The sequence below is a fragment of the Taeniopygia guttata genome, chromosome 30 (genome assembly GCF_048771995.1).
Source record: "Taeniopygia guttata chromosome 30, bTaeGut7.mat, whole genome shotgun sequence".
Taxonomy (NCBI): Eukaryota; Metazoa; Chordata; class Aves; order Passeriformes; family Estrildidae; genus Taeniopygia; species Taeniopygia guttata.
The window spans coordinates 182291-197043 of record NC_133055.1 but is presented as its reverse complement, the minus strand read 5'-3'; the positions used below and the strand labels follow the sequence as shown (position 1 = coordinate 197043).

At 61.8% G+C, this 14753-nt stretch overlaps 1 protein-coding gene across 4 annotated transcripts; it reads left to right on the top strand.

Moving 5' to 3' along the window:
* Nucleotides 1-91: 91 nt before the first annotated feature.
* KHSRP (KH-type splicing regulatory protein) lies at nucleotides 92-12773 on the top strand. Of its 4 annotated transcripts, none has more exons than XM_072920058.1 (20): nucleotides 92-434; nucleotides 1906-2014; nucleotides 2110-2148; nucleotides 2613-2652; nucleotides 3353-3402; nucleotides 3507-3578; nucleotides 3682-3739; nucleotides 4634-4805; nucleotides 5509-5607; nucleotides 6131-6229; nucleotides 6591-6693; nucleotides 7013-7113; nucleotides 7921-8062; nucleotides 8649-8809; nucleotides 9179-9297; nucleotides 9383-9471; nucleotides 10054-10245; nucleotides 11129-11206; nucleotides 11805-11971; nucleotides 12637-12773. In XM_072920058.1, exons 1-20 carry the CDS (start codon nucleotides 156-158, stop codon nucleotides 12643-12645), a joined length of 2178 nt encoding a protein of 725 aa, XP_072776159.1. In that variant the 5' UTR covers nucleotides 92-155; the 3' UTR covers nucleotides 12646-12773. The 4 variants fall into 4 exon arrangements, with proteins under 4 accessions (XP_072776159.1, XP_072776158.1, XP_072776161.1 ...); XM_072920057.1 differs by having other exon boundaries at nucleotides 10009-10245; XM_072920060.1 differs by having other exon boundaries at nucleotides 93-338.
* The last annotated feature ends 1980 nt before the right edge of the window (nucleotides 12774-14753 follow it).

Sequence of the window (14753 nt, the reverse complement as noted above, 5' to 3'; positions counted from 1 at the left end):
GCAGCCGCTGATTGGCCGGGCGCCCTGTCACTCAGCGCCCCGCCGCGCTCCGATTGGCCGCGCGCCGCCGGTGCGGGCGGGCCCGGCCGGCGCGCTCCCAGCGTGCCCCGCGCGGCCCGAGGCGAGCGCGGCCCGTGCCCGTCGCCGCCTCCGCCATGTCCGAGTTCGGCCCCGCGCCGCCCCCGCCCCCCCAGCCCGGGGCCGCCCCCGCCGCGCCCCCCTCAGCCGGGCCCGCGGCAGGCCCGGGAGGCGGCGGCGGAGGCGGCGGCGGCGGCGGCGGCGGCGGCGGGACGGGGCGGAAAGACGCGTTCGCCGACGCGGTGCAGCGAGCGCGGCAGGTGAGGGGCGCGGCGGGGCGGCGGGAGGCGGCGGGAGGCGGCGGGGACCCCCCCCGGCCCTCCCCGGGGCGCCGCGGCCCCGCCCCCACCTTCCCGGTAAGGCCCCGCCCCCACCCCCCAAACCGGGGGTCGCGGAGGGGAGGGGGGGGGATCGCCCCTCCCCCACCCCCCGGATCTCCCCTCACGCGCCGCCCCCTCCCCGGTTCCGCCCGTCCCGGTTGGGCCCCGGTTCTTCCCTCCCGGTGCCGTCAGGGCCCGGTACCGTAATGACGCTACCGGCGGCGCATTACCGTAATTCCCCCGCGGGGCCCCGCGATGGCGGTAATTACCGTAATTAATAACAGCGCAATTAACGGCCCCGCGGGTCTGGGAGGGCGGCGCGAGTCCCGCCGGACACCCGCAGTGTGGCGGTCCCGGAGCCTCCGGGGCGCGGAGAGATTTGGGGGATCCTGAGGGGTTTGGGGCAGCTCTGAGGGGATTTGGGGGATCCTGAGGGGAGTTTGGGAATCCTGAGGGGTTTGGGGCAGCTCTGAGGGGATTTGGGGGGTCTTGAGGGGAGTTCGGTGGGTTCTGAGGGGCTTGGGGGGATCTTGAGGGGTTTGGGGGATTTCTGAGGGGATTTGGGGTTCTGAGAAGATTTTGAGGGGATCCTGAGGGGTTTGAGGGGTTCTGAGGGGATTTTGGGGGATCCTGAGGGGATTTTGGGGGGATCCTGAGGGGATTTTGGGGGATCCTGAGGGGATTTTGAGGGGATCCTGAGGGGTTTTGGGGTGTCCTCAGGGGTCCTGAGGGGATTTTGGGGGATCCTCAGGGGATTTTGGGGCGATCCTGAGGCGTTTGAGGGGTTCTGAGGCGTTTGGGGGGTCCTGGTGGGTCCTGAGGGAGTTTTAGGGGTTCCCGAGGGGTTTTGGGGGGTCCTGGGGAGGTTTTGGGGGTCCCCAAAGGGTTTTCCAGGGTCCTGGGGCGCTTTGGGGTGGGTTTCGCGTGAATTTGGGGCAGATTTTCGGCTCTTTTACGGTGATTTTGAGCACTTTTTTGGGGTGACTTTTGGGCTATTTTGGAGACATTTTTGGTTGGGTTTTGGGGTCATTTGTGGGTGAGTTTTCGGCTGTTGTGGGGTGATTTTTGGAGTGATTTTAGGGTCATTTTTGGAGTGATTTTGGGGCTTTTTTTGGGGTCATTTGGGGTGACTTTGGGTTTATTTTTGGAGTTATTTCTGGGGTACTTCTAGGCCATTTTAGAGTGATTTTTGGATGGGTTTTGGGACCATTTTGGGGCCATTTCTGGGTGGGTTTGGGGTCATTTTTGGGGTAATTTTGAGGTGATTTTCAGGGTCCATTTTGGGGTCATATTTCAGTGGGTTTTGCGCCATTTTGGGGTGGTTTTCGCACACTTGGGGGTGGTTTTGGCACATTTTGGGGCGACTCGGGCACATTTTGGGGTGTCTCGCTCCCTCCTGCGTGCCTCGGGCTGGCTCTGGACATTTGGGGTTTTCGGGAGGGGATTTTGGGTGACTTTTGGGGCTTTTTGGGTTCTCAGCCCCCCAAATTTCGCTGTCCCCCCCCAGATCGCGGCCAAAATCGGGGGGGACGCAGCGCCGCCGGTGCCCAACAACAACGCCCCCCCCCCCGATTTCGGGGGCTTCGGGGGGCAGAAACGGCAGCTGGAGGATGGAGGTGAGGGGGGACGGGACCCCAAAACCCGCGGGGACCCCGACATTTGGGGTGGGGGGGCCTGGAGGGGTCCCCAATCCTAAAATCTGCACCCCCAGATCAGCCCGAGAGCAAGAAACTGGCGGCACAGGGGGAAGGTGAGTGGGGGTCCCTTTGGGGTTTTGGGGGGTCCTTAAAGGGTTTGGGGGGTCCTTAAAGGGTTTGGGGGTCCTTAAAGGGTTTGGGGGTCCTAAAGGGGTTTGGGGGGTCCTTAAAGGGGTTTTGGGGGGGTCCCTAAGGGGTTTTGGGGGTCCTGGGGAGGTTTTGGGGTGGGCTTGGGGGATGTTGAAGGATTTTTGGGAGATTTGGGGTTTGGGGGACCCCACAGACGGCTCCGGTTTGGGGTGGGATTGTGGTTTTTGGGGGGATTTTGGGGCTCCCCTGGTTTGGGGTGGGATTGTGGTTTTTGGGGGGATTTTGGGGCTCCCCCGGTTTGGGGTGGGATTGTGGTTTTTGGGGGGATTTTGGGGCTCCCCCGGTTTGGGGTGGGATTGTGGTTTTTGGGGGATTTTGGGGCTCCCCCGGTTTGGGGGGCCCCACAGACGGCTCCGGTTCCCCCCAGCGCTGCCGGCACCGATGGGGCCGATGCACCCCCCAGCCAGGTACGGCCTCGGGTTTGGGGTTTTGGGGGATTTTAGGATTTTTATGGAGTTTGTGGGTTTTTGTAGGGTTTTATGGGGAGTTTTGGGGTTTTTATGGGGCTTTTGAGGGGTTTTGGGGTTGGGGGGTTTTTGGGGTGTGGGGTTTTGGGTGTTAATGGGGATTTTGGGTCCTGGAGGGTTTTTGGGGTGTTTATGGGGTTTTTTTGGGGTGTTTGTGGGGTTTTTTTTGGGGTGTTTTGGGGGTTTTTATGGGGTTTTTTTGGGGTGTTTGTGGGGGTTTTTTTGGGGTGTTTATGGGGTTTTTTTGGGGTGTTTATGGGGTTTTTTTGGGGTGTTTATGGGGTTTTTTTGGGGTGTTTATGGGGTTTTTTTGGGGTGTTTATGGGGTTTTTTTTGGGTTGTTTATGGGGTTTTTTGGGGTGTTTATGGGGGTTTTTTTGGGGTGTTTATGGGGTTATTAGGGGTGTTTATGGGGTTTTTTTGGGGTGTTTATCGGGGGTTTTTTTTGGGTGTTTATCGGGTTTTTTTGGGTGTTTATGGGGTTTTTTGGGTGTTTATGGGGTTTTTTGGGGTGTTTATGGGGTTTTTTGGGGTGTTTATGGTGGGTTTTTGGGTGTTTATCGGGTTTTTTGGGTGTTTATCGGGTTTTTTGGGGTGTTTATCGGGTTTTTTGGGGTGCCCTGACCCCGCTGTCCCCCAGGACGACGGTGACCGAGGAGTACCGGGTGCCTGACGGGATGGTCGGCCTCAGTGAGTCTGGGGGGCTTTGGGGGGGTTTTGGGCTCTTGTGGGGGTCCCAGGGGTCAGTGGGATTTTGGGGACCCCCCAAACCCCGTTTTCCCCAAACCCCGCAGTCATTGGCCGGGGGGGCGAGCAGATCAACAAGATCCAGCAGGACTCGGGGTGCAAGGTGCAGATCTCCCCAGGTAGGGACCCCAAAACCGCCCCCGGCCCCCAAACCGGGGGGCACGGACCCTCCCGAGTGTGGGGGGGCCCCCCTGAACCCCAAATCTCTCCCTGCCCCCCCAGACAGCGGCGGCCTCCCGGAGCGCAGCGTGTCCCTGACCGGCTCCCCCGAGGCCGTGCAGTGAGTGACCCCAAACGGGATGGGGGACCCCAAAATGGGCTGGGGAACCCCAAAACGGGCTGGGGGACCCCAAAACTGACCTGGGGAACCCCAAAACGGGCTGGGGGACCCCAAAACGGGCTGGGGGACCCCAAAAGTGCCCTGGGGAACCCCAAAACGGGCTGGGGGACCCCAAAACGGGCTGGGGGACCCCAAAACGGGCTGGGGGACCCCAAAAGGGGCTGGGGGACCCCAAAACGGGCTGGGGAACCCCAAAACGGGCTGGGGAGCCCCAAAACGGGCTGGGGGACCCCAAAACTGACCTGGGGAACCCCAAAACGGGCTGGGGGACCCCAAAACGGGCTGGGGGACCCCAAAAGGGGCTGGGGGACCCCAAAACGGGCTGGGGAACCCCAAAATCATCCCTGGGGACCCCAAAATACTCCTTGGAAACCCCAAAACCCGCCCAAACCTCCCCCAGATCCCCCCCAAATATCCCCTAAACCCCTCCAGTGACCCCCAAATCCCCTCCAAACCCCCCCAAACCTCCCTCAGATCCCCCCCAAATATCCCCATAGCCCCTCCAGTGACCCCCAAAGCCCCCCAAACTTCCCCAGCTCCCCCAAGACCTCCCAAGTCCCTCACAAACTTTCCCAAATCCCTCCCAAACCTCCTCAAATGCTCCCCAAACCTCCCCAAAGCCCCCCCATAACCCCCAAACCCCTCCCAAATCCCCCCAAGTGCCCCCAAAGCCCCCCGGTGTGCCCCCAAAGCCCCCCAGTTTGCCCCCATAACCCCCCAGACCCCTCCCAAATCCCCCCAAAGCCCCCCCAAATCCCTCCCAAATCCCCCCCAACTCCCCCCAAGTGCCCCCAAAGCCCCCCGGTTCCCCCCAACCCCCCGTGCCGCCGGCAGGAAGGCGAAGGCGCTGCTGGACGAGATCGTGGCGCGGGGCCGGGGCGGGCCCCCGGGGCCGTTCCCCGACGCGGCCAACGGGCAGAACGGCGGCGTGCAGGAGCTGATGATCCCCGCGGGCAAGGCCGGCCTGGTCATCGGCAAGGGCGGCGAGACCATCAAGCAGCTCCAGGTGCGCCCCCACGTCTGCAAGGGGGGGTTTGGGGGGGTTTGGGGAGGTTTGGGTGGGATTTGGGGATCACTGGGGGGGATTTGGGGAGGATTGGGGTGGTTTGGGGGAAGTTTCGGGGAGGTCTGGGGGGGTTTTGGGGTCACTGAGAGGAGTTTGGGCTTCCAAGTGGGATTGGCGCATTAAGGAACCCCAAAAGTTCCCCCGGGGGGGATCCCCTGGCCGTTTTTGGGTTTCCCCGGCCGTTTTTGGGTTTCCCCGGCCGTTTTTGGGTTTCCCCGGCCGTTTTTGGGGTCCCCCGGCCGTTTTTGGGGTCCCCTGGCTGTTTTTGGGTTTCCCCGGCCGTTTTTGGGGTCCCCCGGCCGTTTTTGGGGTCCCCTGGCCGTTTTTGGGTTTCCCCGGCCGTTTTTGGGTTCCCCTGGCCGTTTTTGGGTTTCCACGGCCGTTTTTGGGTTCCCCTGGCCGTTTTTGGGTTTCCCTGGCCGTTTTTGGGGTCCCCTGGCCGTTTTTGGGTTTCCCCGGCCGTTTTTGGGGTCCCCTGGCCGTTTTTTGGGTTCCCTGGCCGTTTTTGGGGTCCCCCGGCCGTTTTTGGGGTCCCCTGGCCGTTTTTGGGGTCCCCTGGCCGTTTTTGGGGTTCCCCGGCCGTTTTTGGGTTTCCCCGGCCGTTTTTGGGGTGGGCTCACCCTGCGGGTCCCGGTGCCCCCAGGAGCGCGCGGGGGTGAAGATGATCCTGATCCAAGACGGTTCCCAAAACACCAACGTGGACAAACCCCTGCGGATCATCGGGGAGCCCTACAAGGTGCAGGTGAGAGCGCCCCGAAAACAGCCCCAAAACCCAGAGTGACCCCAAAACACAGAGTGACGCCAGAGTGACCCCAAACCCTGGAGTGACCCCAAACCCCAGAGTGACCCCAAAACACAGAGTGACCCCAAACCCAGAGTGACCCCAAACCCCGGAGTGACCCCCAACCCCGGAGTGACCCCAACCCCGGAGTGACCCCAAACCCAGAGTGACCCCAAACCCAGAGTGACCCCAAACCCCGGAGTGACCCCAAACCCAGAGTGACCCCAAACCCAGAGTGACCCCAAACCCCGGAGTGACCCCAAAACACAGAGTGACCCCAGAGTGACCCCAAACCCCAGAGTGACCCTGGAGTGACCCCAAACCCCAGAGTGACCCCAGACCCCGGAGTGACCAGAATGACCCCCCAGTGCCCCCAGAGTGACCCCCAGTAATTCCAGTTACCCCAGAGGTACCAGAATGACCCCCCAGTGCCCGCAGAGTGACCCCCAGTGCCCCCCAGTGACCCCTAACCCCCTCCCCGCAGCAAGCCTGTGAGATGGTGCTGGACATCCTGCGGGAGCGTGACCAGAGCGGCTTCGGCGACCGCACCGACTACGGAGCGCGCCTGGGCGGGGGCATCGACGTGAGTGCTGCCCCAGGCGGGCCTGAAATCACCCCAAAATTACCCCAAAATCGCCCCAGAGTGACCCCAAAATTACCCCAAAATTACCCCGGAAATCACCCCAGTTTAAAAAAAAAATTATTTTAAAACTAAGAAGCCAAATGTCTAAGGCTGAAAAAATCTCATTTTTCACCATGAAGAACACACTTTTCCTGGTCAAAAAATTCCAATTTTTAAGCCCGAAAAAGGCAATTTTTACTGCGAAAAATGGCGTTTTTCACCCCAAAACCCCCGTTTTTCCCCCCGAACCGCCGGTGTGGGGTGTGTGGGCGGGGGCAGGGCCCTGAGCCCCCTCCCCGAATTCCCGAATTTCCCGATCCAGGTGCCGGTGCCGCGGCACTCGGTGGGAGTGGTCATCGGCCGCAGTGGGGAAATGATCAAAAAGATCCAGAACGACGCCGGAGTGCGCATCCAGTTCAAGCAAGGTGGGACCCCCCCCGGGACCCCTCCCCACGCCGGGGAACGCTGGGGGGGCTGGGGAGGGGGGCTTGGGGAGGGGGAAATGCTGGGGGGGTTTGGGGAGGGGGATTTGGGGAGGGGGATTCGGGTTTGGGGAGGGGGAAGCGCTGGGGTGAGTGCAGAGGTTGGGGGAGTTTGAGGAATTTGGGGAGGGGGATTCGGGGTCCGGGGTTGCCCTGCGCAGAGCCTGCAGGGATTTGGGGATTTGGGGATTTGGGTATTTGGGGAGGGGGCTGCGGGGTCAGGGGGTCCCCAGCCCCGAATCCCCCTCCCCAAATTGCGCAGACGACGGGACGGGGCCGGAGAAGATCGCGCACATCATGGGACCCCCGGAGCGCTGCGAGCACGCGGCGCGGATCATCAACGAGCTGCTGCAGAGCCTGCGGGTATTTGGGGAGGGGGCTTCCCTTTGGGGAGGGGGCTTTGGGCCTGGGGTGTCACCAACGAGCTGCTGCAGAGCCTGCGGGTATTTGGGGAGGGGGATTGGGATTTGGGGAGGGGGCTTCGGGCCTGGGGCACCATCAACGAGCTGCTGCAGAGCCTGCGGGTATTTGGGGAGGGGGCTGGAATTTGGGGAGGGGGCTTCGGGCCCGGGGTGTCACCAACGAGCTGCTGCAGAGCCTGCGGGTATTTGGGGAGGGGGCTGCGATTTGGGGAGGGGGCTGGGAGCTCGGGGTATCACCAACGAGCTGCTGCAGAGCCTGCGGGTATTTGGGGAGGGGGCTTAGGGAATTTGGGGAGGGGGCTGCGAATTTGGGCTGGTTTTGGGGCTGTTTTTAGAGGTGTTTTTGGGGTGATTTAGGTATATTTTAGGGCTGTTTTTTTGGGGTGTTTTAGGACTGTTTTAGGGGTGTTCTAGGGCTGTTTTATGGGGTGATTTAGGAATATTTTAGGGCTTTTTTTTTGTGTGTTTTAGGGTTTTTTAGGCCTGGTTTTTGGGGTGATTTAGGGATATTTTAGGGCAGTATTAGGGCTAGTTTTTGGGGTGATTTAAGCGTATTTTAGGGCTGGTTTTAGGGCTGTTTTGGGGATATTTGAGGGCTGTTTTAGGATATTTGAGGGCTGTTTTGGGGATGTTTAGAGCTGTGTTTTGGGGGGGTTTGAAGCCTGTTTTGGGGACTCTTTAGAGCTGTTTTTGGGGTGCGGCCCCCTGTGTGGGGGTCCCAGCCCTCCCTGACGCCCCCTCCCCACAGAGCGGCCCCCCGGGACCCCCGGGGCCGGGGCTGCCCCCGGGGGGGCGCGGCCGGGGCCGGGGTCAGGGCTCCTGGGGCCCCCCCGGCGGGGAGATGACCTTCTCCATCCCCACCCACAAGTGCGGGCTGGTCATCGGCAGAGGTGAGACCCCCGGGACCCCCCAAATCCCCAATTCCGCCCTGAGCCCCCCAGTTCATCCCCCGCGCCCAAAATCCCCAGAAACGGCCCCAAAATCCCCAGAAACGGCCCCAAAACCCCTCCCCAAACAGCCCCAAAATCCCCAGAAACGGCCCCAAAATCCCCAGAAACAGCCCCAAAATCCCTCCCCAAACAGCCCCAAAATCCCCAGAAACGGCCCCAAAATCCCCAGAAACGGCCCCAAAATCCCAAATTCCGCCCTGAGCCCCCCAGTTCATTCCCCGCGCCCAAAATCCCCAGAAACGGCCCCAAAATCCCCAGAAACAGCCCCAAAATCCCTGCCCAAACAGCCCCAAAATCCTGAATTCCCCCCCTGAGCCCCCCAATTCATCCCCCGCTCCCACAATCCCTGCCCAAAATCCCCAGAAATGGCCCCAAAATCCCTCCTGAAACAGCCCCAAAATCCCAAATTCCCGGGAGGGTTTTGGGGGGTTTTGGGGTGCCCTGGTGAACCCGGGGGGGTTTCGGGGCGCCCCCTGACCCCGGGGGGGTTTCGGGGCGCCCCCTGACCCCGATATTTGGGGCGCAGGGGGGGAGAACGTCAAGGCCATCAACCAGCAGACCGGCGCCTTCGTGGAGATCTCGCGGCAGCTGCCCCCCAACGGGGACCCCAACTTCAAACTCTTCGTCATCCGCGGCACCCCCCAGCAGATCGACCACGCCAAGCAGCTCATCGAGGAGAAGATCGAGGTGGGGGCGCCCCAAAAACAACCACCTTCCCACGGGGGGACCCCAAAACTGCCCCGAATTCCCCCAAAAAAATCAGAAAAAAAATCCCGAAAGCGGCGCCGCTCGGTGTCGCCGTCTGGTGGGGAAATGTGGTACTGCAGCTGCCCGAAGCCCACGGGGGGGCCCCAAAATCCTCCTGGGGACCCCAAAACCTCCCTAGGGAACCCTAAAATCATTTCTGGAGACCCCAAAGTCATCATGGGGAACCCCAAAATCCTCCTTGGTGACCCCAAACCCCCCCGGGACCCCCCCAAACCCCCCCTGGGACCCCCCGGGATTCCCCCAGGGACCCCCCCAAACCCCCCTGACCATTCTTTTTCCCCCCCACAGGGCCCGCTGTGCCCCATCGGCCCCGGGCCCGGCCCCGGGGGTCCCCCCGGCCCCGCCGGCCCCATGGGACCCTTCAACCCCGGCCCCTTCAACCAGGGCCCCCCCGGGGCCCCCCCGCAGTGAGTACCGCTCTTTTGGGGGGGTTTTTTGGGGTTCAAGCCCCCCAAAAGCCCCTCCCCCGATCTGACACCCCAATTCCCGCAGCCCGGGGGGGCCGCCCCCACACCAGTACCCCCCCCAGGGCTGGGGGAACGCGTACCCCCAGTGGCAGCCGCCCGCCCCCCACGACCCCAGTGAGTACCGGGGGGTTTGGGGGGGCTCAGGGGTTTGGGGGGACCCCCGGGGGGCTGGGCTTGGGATTTTGGGGGGGGTGTTTGGGTGCATCCTAAAAAATCCCAAAGTTTGGGGTTTTGGGGAGGGACCCCTTGGGTTTGGAGGAGTTGGGGTTTTGGGGGGGTTTGGGGGTTTGAGGAGGGGTCCTGAAATTTGGGGGAACCCCCTGAGGGTTTGGGGTGCCCCTCAAGGGTTTGGGATTTTGGGGGTGGTTTGGGTATATCCTAAAATATCCCAAAATTTGGGGTGGGACCCTGTGGGTTTGGGGGGTTTGGGGGGGTGGGGGTGGGATTTTTGGGGGTCCCTCATTGGGATTTTGGGATAAGAGACCCCATTTGGGTTATGGAGCTTTGGGGGTGTCCCCAAGTTTGGGGCTCCCCGAATTTGGGGATGTGGCTGGGGGCAAATCCCGAATTTGGGGGCTGCAGAAATCCCGAATTTGGGGGATGTGACCGGATGGAACCCCCACATTTCGGGGCCCCCCCGTCTGTTTTCAGGGCCCCCCCCGGCTAACTCGGGGCTGTTTTTGGGGCCCCCCCCAGGCAAGGCGCCGGCCCCGGACCCCAACGCGGCCTGGGCCGCCTACTACTCGCACTACTACCAGCAGCCCCCCGGGCCCGTGCCCCCCCAGCCCCCCCCGGCCGCGCCCCCCGTCCAGGGGGAGCCCCCCCAGCCCCCCCCCGCCGGCCAGGCCGACTACACCAAGGCCTGGGAGGAGTACTACAAGAAACTGGGTGAGCCCCCCGAAATCCGCCCCGAAATCCGCCCCAAAATCTGCCCCGAAATCCACCCTGAGCCCCCCGAAATTCACCCCGAAATTCACCCCGAAATTCACCCCAAAATCCACCCCAAAATCCGCCCCAAAATCCACCCCAAAATCCATCCCAAAATCCACCCTGAGCCCCCTGAAATCCACCCTGAGCACCCCGAAATCCCTCCCAAAATTCACCCCAAAATCCACCCTGAGCATCCCGAAATCCGCCCCGAAATTCATCCAAAATCCGCCCCGAAATCTGCCCCGAAATTCACCCCAAAATCCACCCTGAGCACCCCGAAATCCGCCCCGAAACCCGGCCGGGAGAGCTCAGAATTCACCCCGGGGTTCACCCAGATTCACCCCAAATTCACCCCAAAATCCATCCCATAATCCATTCTGAGCTCCCCAAAATCCACCCCGGGCTCCTCCCAGATTCATTGGGGGGGGATTGGGGGGCTCCAGGACCCCAAATCAGCCCCTGGGACCCCAAATCTGCCCCTGGGTCACCATATCTCCCCCTGGGACCCCCAAACCTGCCCCTGGGGACCCCAAACCTGCCCCTGGGACCCCAAACCTGCCCCAGGGACCCCAAACCTGCCCCTGGGACCCCCATATCTGCCCCTGGGACCCCCAAACCTGCCCCAGGGACCCCAAACCTGCCCCTGGGACCCCCAAACCTGCCCCAGGGACCCCCAAACCTGCCCCAGGGACCCCCAAATCTGCCCCTGGGACCCCCAAACCTGCCCCAGGGACCCCCAAATCTACCCCTGGGACCCCCAAACCTGCCCCAGGGACCCCCAAACCTGCCCCAGGGACCCCCAAACCCGCCCCTCGCCCCGCTGACCCCCCGTGCCCCCCAGGCCAGCAGCCGCAGCAGCCGGGGGCGCCCCCGCAGCAGGATTACACCAAGGCCTGGGAGGAGTATTACAAAAAACAAGGTAAAATCCCCCCAAAACCCCAAAATCCACTCCAAAAACCCTACAATCCACCCCAAAACTCCCCAGTATCCGAAATTCCCCCCAAAATCCCTCCCCAAACCCCCCAAACGCCCTCCAAAGGCCCCAAAATCCCCCACAAATCCCACCGAACAACGCCAAATCCCCAACCCCAAAAATTCCCCCCCAATCTCCCCCAAACCCCAAAAATTCCCCCACGTCCCCTTCCCAGGACCCCAAATCCCCTGAAAATCCCAAATCCCACCCCAAAACCCCCCAAATCCTCCCCAGAACCCCTAAACCCCCACAAAAATCCCAGAATCCCCTTCCAAAACCGCAAATTCCCCCCCAAAACTCCACAAACCACCCCCAAAACCCTCCCAAAACCTTCAAATCCCCTCGAAACCCCAAATCCCCCCCAAAACCCCAAATCCACCCCCCTAAAACCCCAAAATGCCCCCAAAACCCCACAAAGCCCCCCAAAACCCTCCCAAATCCTCCCCAAATCCCCCCCCAAATCCCCCCAGACCCCCCCAGCAGCCCCCAGTCCCGGCCCGGGGGGGTTTTGGGGTCCTGACCCCCCCCCCCCGTGTCCCCCCAGCCGCCCAGGTGGCCTCGGGGGGGGGTCCCGGGGCGCCCCCCGGCCCCCAGCCCGACTACAGCGCGGCCTGGGCCGAGTACTACCGGCAGCAGGCGGCGTACTACGGGCAGAGCCCCGGAGCCGCGGGGCCCGCGGGGCCGCCGCCCGCCGGGCAGCAGGGACAGCAGGTACGGGAGCCAAAATATACCAAATACACCCCAAAAATATCCTGAACATGTCCTAAATACACCCCAAAAATAGCCTGAACATATCCCAAACACAGCCCCAAACACAGCCCCAAACCCCGCCCGCCGGGCAGCAGGGACAGCAGGTGAGGCACCCAAAATATACCAAATGCACCCCAAAAATATCCCAAATATATCCTAAATACAGCCCCAAACCAGCCCCAAACACAGCCCCAAACCCCGCCCGCCGGGCAGCAGGGACAGCAGGTGAGGGAGCCAAAACACCTCAAATGTACCCCAAAAATATCCCAAATGTACCCCAAAAATATCCTAAATATATCCTAAATACAGCCCCAAACACAGCCCCAAACCAGCCCCAAACACAGCCCCAAACCCGCCCACCGGGCAGCAGGGACAGCAGGTGAGGGAGCCCAAAATATACCAAATACACCCCAAAACCAGCCCCAAACGCACCTCAAAAATACCCCAAACCCGGTCCCAAACTGCCCCCAGCAGGGACAGCACCCAAAACTCTCCAAATACACCCCAAAAAAAACCCCCAGAAACACCCCAAAAATCCCCTAAAACCCCCCAAAAGTCCCCCGGGACCCCCGAACCCCCCCGGGGGTTTTTGGGGTCCCCCTGACCGCTGTTCCCCTCCCCCACAGGCTCAGTGACCCCTCCCCCACCTCCGACCCCCCCTTCCCTCCCCCCTTTTTGTTTTGGGCGAGCGGCCGGACGGGGCCGGGGACCCCCAAAATCCCCCAAAAATCCCCCAAACCCCCCCGGAGCCACTCGAACATTCCTGGGGACCCCCCCCCCAAAAAAAAAAACCCCGGGGACCCCCAAAAACACCCCCAAAACCCTCCAGGGGATACCCCAAAATGTCCCCCAAAAACTCCCAGGGATCCCCAAAACCCCCCGGGGACCCCCCAAAACCTCCTGGGAGCCACTGGGGACCCCCCCCAAAAAAAAAAATCCCCTCAGGGACCCCCCAATTCCCCTCCAGGGACCCCCAAATGCTCTGGGGATCCCCAAAATCCCCCAAAATCCCCCCAAATTCCCCCCAGGGACCCCCAAATCCCTCCCCAGGTTCCCCCAATCCCCCCCAAAGTCCCCTGGGGGTCCCAAAATCCCCCCAAATTTTCTCAAATTCCCCCCAAATTTCACCAAAATCCCCCCCGGGGACCCCCAAATCTCCCCTGGGGGTCCCCAGATCTCTCTGGGGGTCCCCAAATCCCCCCCAGGACCCCCAAATTCCCCCCAAATCCTCTGGGGGGTCCCCAAATTTTCTCAAATTTTCCCCAAATTCCACCAAAATCCCCCCCAGGGACCCCCAAATCCCCCCGGGAGTCCCCAAATCCCCCCCAGGACCCCCAAATTTCCCCCCAAATCCCCCTGGAAGTCCCCAAATCTGCCCGAATCCCCCCAGATTTCCCCCGGGGACCCTCAAACCCCCCTGGGGGTCCCCAAATCCCCCAAAATTTCCCCCAAACCCCCCCCGGGGTCCCGTCCCCCCCCGGCCGCCCCCCCCCCCCCCGTTCCCGCCCTTCCGGAAGGTTCTGGACCCGCACCCGCCGGAGGCTCCCGAGTTTTTACTTTTTACCGCTTGTTTTTAACTTCACAAATAAACGGAACAAAAACGCCCGTCCGAGCCGGGGGGGGTCACACCTGGGGGGGGGAAAGATTAAATTTGGGGGGAAAAGAATCAAAGTCTGGGGGAAAAAAATAAAATCATGGGGGGAAAATCAAATCTGGGAGGAAAAAATCAAATTTTGGGGTGGGAAATCAAATCTAGGGGGGAAAAAAGCAAATTGGGGACAGAAATTAAATTTCGGGGGGAAAAAATCAAATTTTTGGGGAAGAAAAAAATTTGCGAGAGAAAAGATCAAATTTGGGTGGGAATACAATTTGGGGTGGTTTTGGGGGCGTTTTTGGGGTGATCTGGGGCACTTTTCAGGCAATTTTGCGGTGATTTGGGGGCAGTTTGGGACAGTTTTGGCACCGATTGTGGGCAGTTTTGGGGTGATTTTGGGTGGCTTTGGGCTGATTTGGGGCGGTTTTGGGCTGGTTTTGGACTGTTTTGGGCTGATTTGGGGCGGTTTTGGACGGTTTTGGGCTGATTTGGGGCAGTTTTGGGCTGATTTGGGGCGGTTTTGGACAGTTTTGGGCTGATTTGGGGCGGTTTTGGCGCCGTTTTCGGGCCGGGTTTGGGGCCAGGCCTCAGCGGTTGCCATGGCGACGCTTCGGCGGCGGTTCCGGTCACGTGGGCCGCGCTCCGGGAGGCAGTTCCGGTCACGTGAGACCGGATTCCGGTTCCGGCGGGAAGCGGCGCCGGAGCGGCGGTGGGCGCGGGGGGGGGGGGGGGGAAAGGGGGTCCTGAGGGGGTTTTTGGGGTTCTGAGGGGGGATTTGGGGGGTTTGGGGGTCCTGAGGTGCTCTGAGGGGTTTGGGGGACCCCCTTAGGGCTTCTGAGAGGCGCTGAGGGGTTTGGGGGGTCCTGGTGGGGTGTGGGGGGTCCCTGTTGGAGTTTTGGGGGTTCCTGAGGGGGCTCTGAGGGGTTTTGGGGGGCTTTAGGGGCTCTGAGGGGTTTTGGGGGGGTTTAGGGGGTCTGAGGGGTTTTTGGAGGGTCCTGAGGGGATTTGGGGGGTCCTGGGGGGGTTCGGGCGTTTTGAGGGGGCTCTGAGGGGATTTGGGGGGGTCCTGGGGGGGTTTGGGATCCCCCACTCGCGGGGGTCGCGGTTTTGGGGGTCCCCAAGCCCTGACCCCCCCTCCCCCCCCCCCTC

Coding starts and splice junctions, on each gene's coding strand:
- KHSRP (XM_072920057.1), top strand. CDS start 156: ATGTCCGAGTTCGGCCCCGCGCCGCCCCCGCCCCCCCAGCCCGGGGCC. Junction 2,149..2,612: donor ACTGGCGGCACAGGGGGAAG/GTGAGTGGGGGT, acceptor GGTTCCCCCCAG/CGCTGCCGGCACCGATGGGG. Junction 3,403..3,506: donor TGACGGGATGGTCGGCCTCA/GTGAGTCTGGGG, acceptor CAAACCCCGCAG/TCATTGGCCGGGGGGGCGAG.